At 42.7% G+C, this 6,852-nt stretch overlaps 1 protein-coding gene across 2 annotated transcripts in view; it reads left to right on the top strand.

Moving 5' to 3' along the window:
• TSHR (thyroid stimulating hormone receptor) overlaps window positions 1–6,491 on the top strand; it is a 161,869-nt gene extending 155,378 nt beyond the window's left edge. The window contains exons 9-10 of one of the 2 annotated variants that reach the window (XM_024736320.1): window positions 1,601–1,789; window positions 3,933–6,491. In XM_024736320.1, the coding sequence (XP_024592088.1) occupies window positions 1,601–1,789; window positions 3,933–5,346 (1,603 nt within the window). In that variant the 3' untranslated portion in view covers window positions 5,347–6,491. The remainder of the gene's footprint in view (window positions 1–1,600; window positions 1,790–3,932) is intronic. The other variant, XM_024736321.1, reaches the window with a different exon arrangement.
• The last annotated feature ends 361 nt before the right edge of the window (window positions 6,492–6,852 follow it).

Here is a 6,852-nt window from a genome sequence, read left to right as displayed (position 1 = left end):
TATATACACATAAACACAAACGCACTACTTGGAAGGATAAACTCTTTCAGATGAATATACACAATCAATCAGTGTATCCAACAGACAGCAAAGCAGAAAAAAGGAGCCAAGAGATGCTCTCTTGTTTCACCGACAGAAAAGAGACACGTAAGTGGCCTCCAGAAAACCGGAGGCATAAAGATGGCCACACCATGAAGACACACGGCTGAAAGAGAAAGATGCATCCAAAGGAAGATGAGGCAGGAGAGCAAAGTCCAGCCTCATTTACCTCACAGCTGGGCTTAATTCCTCAACTCTCTCACTAACCACAAAGTTATTCATTTAGGCCAGTTTTCCAAATGTACTTGCTTAATGTTAAAAATCACCTGGGGATCATATAGTAACAAGCACCAAGGGTAATTATTACCCCCAGGCAAGTTTGGGAAATGCTGAAATATGGAATTTTTAAATTAAATATAAAACAAAATAGCGAACATGACACCCTCCCCCCAATAATCACAGTTCGGCAGTGAATGGGGTTAATACTCAAGCTTCCTGTTTATAAAAAGCAAGTTGCAAGTTCTAGCAGCCTTGAACCCTGAGAATGTAAATCCCAGCTAAGTCCAATTACAATAATGTGGAGTAGAAGTTGAAAATATTGGAATTCATTTGCTAATCAGTCATTACTAATTACATGAAACATTAAAAATATTATTGTAAAGAAAGGAATATTTAATGAAGGTCAATTTAATTCAATTGATAAAATATAAAATAAGAGAGATGTTAGTTTAAATATTTATGGTCTTACTCAGGCTGTTACTCAACACAAGTAAAAATGATGGAGCAAGATATGTAACCTGGATTCTGTGGGACTGAGAAAAGAGCAGAAGATGTCACACTAAAAGCCATGAATTAATTCTACTTTAGTAACTGACACTAATGTCTACACTGTCCCCAGCCTCACCACCTCAATCTGAATCTCATTTCAAATTGTTAATATAAATACTGGAGTTTTCTTTCCCGGAATACATTTAGAGCCTTCTAAAGAATCTGTGGCGAGATTGTTCTGAGTCATGAAGTCACCATGTAATTGGTTATGACTCCCAAGTTCCACATCATTAGGAGAAGACTTTCATGATACTGGTATTGATCCATATCGATGAACACTTTATCAATCCCAAAACCCTAGCCCCCACAGAGACTGGGAGCAATTTAGGCCCCTCTGAGCCTGTTCAAATTTATTTCTCTTGCCTCTTGAGGCCATTTAGTAGTTATATGATATAGTTTTCCAGAGTAAAATTGACATCCATCTCTGATTCCAAGAGTTTGTGTCTATTGTAATGGGTAAAACAAAATGTCTGCTGAACTATGTATTATTTGTACTGATAGATCCTGGAGTTCTAAACAATAAAAATGGAAGTCCCTTGCAACATACCAACTTAGAAGCATAATATCCGTCCTTAGACCAGTGGCTGTGTGTAATAACTCAGAGTGCATATTCTGCAGCAGAAAGCATCATGTCATCTCCCCATTAATCTCAGGCCTGTCTGTCTTTCTCGCCAAGAACTGGAAGGCCCTGGCGGCTCACCATCTCTCTGTATCACTGTTCTCTCCCTCCCAGGGATGTCTCTCATACCAGTGTTACTGCCCTGCCATCCAAAGGCCTGGAACACCTGAAGGAATTGATAGCAAGAAACACTTGGACTCTAAAGAAACTTCCACTTTCCTTGAGTTTCCTTCATCTCACACGGGCTGACCTTTCTTATCCGAGCCACTGTTGTGCTTTTAAGAATCAGAAGAAAATCAGAGGGTAAGTGGCAGTGTCTGGAATAAGTGACAAAAGGCTTTGGTGGAAGTTTAATTAATTTCTGGGTTTGAGGAAGAAGCTCTGTGGTTTGAAAACCAGATGGAGAAGAATTTGGAAACATCTGTCAGAGACATGAAGTTCATGGGACACTGTGAACTGCAGACCGAAAGTGGTTGCAGATAAGAAATAAGGCCTGTGTTGCTGGATCACAGCAGGGGAGGGAAGGATTTTAGGTGATGATGTAGGAGAGGCAGGAATAACCAGATCATGCAGAATCTTGTAGAGGTTACACGACATGACTTCTGGCCTCCAGACCCAACCCATATTAGGTGCCACAACTATGAGGACAAACTTAGGAACAACACAAGCAATTGGATTACCTGGTCAGTTCAGGCCTTGCAAATGTCACAGCTCCCTGGTTACAGTGTGGGCTTTGTAGTCACCTGGGTTTGTGTCCCAGCTTTGCCACTTCCTAACTGTGTTATCCCACTCTACTCACTTAACCTTCCTGAGCCTTTGTGAAGGGAGACCGTAATGTTACCATTTACAGAGGTTTTGAGAAGAGCAAATGAGAAACTGAGTAGAAAACACCTATCACCATGACCTGGAATTTAAGTTCTCATAATATGTATTATTTTATTAACAGGCTGCTTGTGAAGCTGCAAAAGAGGGATGGCCTTCTTTTTCTCCCATGCTCTCTCTGAATCTTGTCTTCACCTACAGTTTCACTCTGCATCATTTCCCCTTTTGTGTCTGTTCTTCATTTATCTCTTATTCACTCCCTCTTGGTTTCTATATAATATCTGCGGGTTGACTTCCTGCACTCAGACTAGCAGTTGTAAATAAGTTGGGATCTAGCTGTGGGGATAGAAGCAAACAGGAAAGTTGAACAGCTGTGCAAAGAAAGCTACTGTGGGCATAACAGCTGCAGAAAACTAGGAGTGGGATATGGGGACGGTGTCAGCCAGCCCTGAGCAGAAAAGGGACCAGGGATGGGTGGGAGGCTAAAGTGGACCCCGAGGGCAGGATCCAGATTTCTCGTCAACCTCCAAACAGGTTGGAATAGGCAGTCCACCAGGCATTTTAAGCAGAGCTCAATAGATGAATCTGCTCAGCAACTAAAGCCAGTTAAAGAATCCCATTTGGGGAATTCCCTGGTGGTCCAGGGGTTAAGACTCTGTGCTTCCACTGCAGTGGGCACTGGTTCGATCCCTGGTCGAGGAACTAAGATCCTGCATGCCACGTGGCGTGGCCAAAAAAAAAAAAGAATCCCTTTTGATATCAGTCTGGAGAGCTAGTGAAACACTAAATCTTACTTCCATAAGCATGTCTGCACAATAGTGTCCATTTATGCATTTGTTCAATAAATATTTATTGAGCACCTGTTATGTGCCTGGCACTGTCCTACCCACAGCAAGAGCCTTCTTGCATTTTGTTTACGTTCTAGAATGGGAAGTCAGAAAAGAAACAGGCAAACAAATAAGAAGATGTTAGATAGTGCTGTGAAGAAAATAAACACAAGGCTCAGGCAATGTATTAAGGAAAACAAAGGAAGCCTCTTCTGAGGAAAGAAAATCTGAGTTTAAAACTGAATAATGAGTAGAGGCAGCCATGAGTTTTTCAGGCAAAGGGAACATGGAATTCTAAAGCTCTGAAGAGGAAAAATAATAATAGTAACCAAAATATACATGGCACTAACAATGTTCCAGGTGCTGTCATAAGAACTTCAAAATGATAAACTCATCTAATCCTTTAACAATACAAAATGAAATAGATACTCTCCCTATCCCGTTCTACAAATGAATAAACGAATGTTCATAGACCTACCCAAGATGAAACAGCCAGTAAATAGTAGAATCAGATCCTAACCTAGGCAGACTGGCTCTAGCATCCATCCTTTTTTTTTTTTAAGTCACTGCTGTTCTTGAACTGGTTGCAGACGAGAAATAAGGACCAATGTCAGTGGATCACACTTGGAGAGGGGAGGGTTATAGGAAATGACATAGGAGAGACAGGCCTGACCATATCATGTAGAATCTCACAGAATCGTGTATATCATACGAAGTAGTGTGCATATTTTGCTAAGTGTTGTGGGGACTATTAGAGGGTTTTCAGCAAGTGGTGACTTATATCTACTGCCTTGCAGAATCCTTGAGTCTTTAATGTGTAATGAGAGCAGTATTCGGAGCCTGCGTCAGAGAAAATCTGTGAAAGCTTTAAATGGTCCCTTCGACCAAGAATATGAAGAGGATCTGGGTGACGGCAGCACTGGGTACAAGGAAAACTCCGAGTTCCAGGATACCCACAGCAACTCTCATTATTACGTCTTCTTAGAAGAACAAGAGGATGAGATCATTGGTTTTGGCCAAGAGCTCAAAAACCCCCAGGAAGAGACCCTACAGGCCTTTGACAGCCATTATGACTACACCGTGTGTGGGGGCAGTGAAGACATGGTGTGTACCCCCAGGTCGGATGAGTTCAACCCCTGTGAAGACATAATGGGCTACAAATTCCTGAGAATCGTGGTGTGGTTTGTTAGTCTGCTGGCTCTCCTGGGCAATGTCTTTGTCCTGGTCATCCTGCTCACGAGCCACTACAAACTGACCGTCCCACGCTTTCTCATGTGCAACTTGGCCTTTGCAGATTTCTGCATGGGGATGTACCTGCTACTCATAGCCTCCGTGGACCTCTACACGCAGTCTGAGTACTACAACCACGCCATCGACTGGCAGACAGGCCCTGGGTGCAACGCAGCTGGTTTCTTCACCGTCTTTGCCAGCGAATTGTCAGTGTACACACTGACAGTCATCACCCTGGAGCGCTGGTACGCCATCACCTTCGCCATGCGCCTGGACCGCAAGATCCGCCTCAGGCACGCCTACGCCATCATGGTTGGGGGCTGGGTTTGCTGCTTCTTGCTCGCCCTGCTCCCTTTGGTGGGAATAAGCAGCTATGCTAAGGTCAGTATCTGCCTGCCCATGGACACCGAGACTCCTCTTGCCCTGGCATATATTATCCTTGTTCTGTTGCTCAACATAGTTGCCTTTATCATCGTCTGCTCCTGTTACGTGAAGATCTACATCACAGTCCGGAATCCCCAGTACAACCCGGGGGACAAAGACACCAAAATTGCCAAAAGGATGGCTGTGTTGATCTTCACTGACTTCATGTGCATGGCCCCAATCTCATTCTATGCTCTGTCAGCACTTATGAACAAGCCTCTCATCACCGTTACCAACTCCAAAATCTTGCTGGTTCTTTTCTACCCACTTAACTCCTGTGCCAATCCATTCCTCTATGCCATTTTCACCAAAGCCTTCCAGAGGGATGTGTTTATCTTGCTCAGCAAGTTCGGTATCTGTAAACGTCAGGCTCAGGCATACCGGGGTCAGAGAATTTCTGCAAAGAACAGCACCGGTATTCAGGTCCAAAAGGTTACCCAAGACATGAGGCAAAGTCTCCCCAACATGCAGGACAACTATGAACTGCTTGAAAACTCCCATCTAACCCCAAATAAGCAGGACCAAATCTCAGAAGAGTATAAGCAAACAGTTTTATAAGTGGTAGGGGGACTTGGGCTGGTTTCTTGAGCATGCATTCCAACCACTGACAAAACACACAGTTGACCCAACCTGCAGGTAGTGTTCAGCTCTGGAGAGGGACTAGCATTAACCTAATCATTGCCTCCAAGAAGGTAGAGAGGCTACCGACATGTCTGAATCCCAGGTGATATCCAAGTAATGTATACTTTCTGGAAGAGTTGCTGGATGCTAAGTGCAGTGATGACATTGTATAAAATGCTTAATAAATATCACCTGAGCCATGTTGACATTGAGTTTTCTTACTTTCATACGGCATTTCATACTAAAGATTCAGCAAATGGCAAATGCTATTAACTTGGTTGGTGACCACAAGATAAAACTGGCCCCATGTTGGTTTAGTTCCACTTCATGTTCCCTGATACAACCCAAGAGAATGTGAGTCCCTAGAAACTGAAAAGTCAAGCAGAACATCATGCAAGGAACAGCTATTTTGACATACGAATGAGGGGGAAGGTGTAGATTTGAGTTGTTTTTTCAGACTCTGAAACTTAATCATCTCTGCACAAGAATCTACCTGATGTGACCCAACTGTTGCCTGGAAAAACTGGCAAGATTTCAGCTGTTGTGGCTGAGCAGACTAAGAATTACTCTTCTTGGCCAGTCTTCTGGCATTAAAGATGTGAACTCTAGAAAGTACTTATAAATAGTGACAAGTGGGAATTATGAGCGGGGCACACTAGATCTCCCACTGATTAATAAAGCAGGCTGGACACTAATTTACTATTGGATCTTGGGCAAATTACTGGGCTTCTAAAGTCTGTAGAAATGAAGGAGGTTGATGGCCTCTTCCAGTTTTGAAACTCCATGTATATCCCTTTCCCTCAAAACATAGGTTGCCATGACAAAGAGAAAGAAAAACAATAAGGAAGCAGAATCTGTTTTTCCTATCTTGTAGGAAAAACAATGTGCCGTCTCCTTCTCTTTGGAGCCTAGACATATGACCCAGGAAATTTTTTCTTTGTTTCATTTTTGGTTATGATGTCCGAACCAGAAATTCTATTGAGTGACCATATTGGGTTGGCTCTGAACCACTCATCTAATTATTAGATCTACACAGCTATAATTATCAGGCCAAAACCAGATTGATATTCACACAATAGAATTAGGGTTAGGGTGGTTTTGCAAATGCTTGTTATTTAGAGTTACTACTTCACTGTGCAGGTTCACTTCAAACATTTAACCTGTCTTCAGGGATTGGTTTCTTTACTTAGCCTTTTCTGACCCACAATACAGTACTAAAGAGAGGTTTCTTCTCTCTGAAACTGCCAGCTCTTTCCAACCTTGTTGACCACTGGACATAAAATCTTTATTCCCTAACAGTGCTCCCTTACTTAATATGGTCAGGATTTTTATCTATAGATGTATTCTCCAGGTTATCTGTCAAGACAGTCCCTTAATTTCATCCCAAAGAGAGATGGCATTTGCTTCTCAGTGCTCATGAACCACACTGTGCATTAAAACCAC

This window comes from Neophocaena asiaeorientalis, unplaced genomic scaffold, assembly GCF_003031525.2.
Source record: "Neophocaena asiaeorientalis asiaeorientalis breed wild unplaced genomic scaffold, Neophocaena_asiaeorientalis_V1.1 scaffold152, whole genome shotgun sequence".
In the NCBI taxonomy this organism is placed as follows: domain Eukaryota; kingdom Metazoa; phylum Chordata; class Mammalia; order Artiodactyla; family Phocoenidae; genus Neophocaena; species Neophocaena asiaeorientalis.
This window is presented reverse-complemented; position numbering and strand designations above follow the sequence as displayed.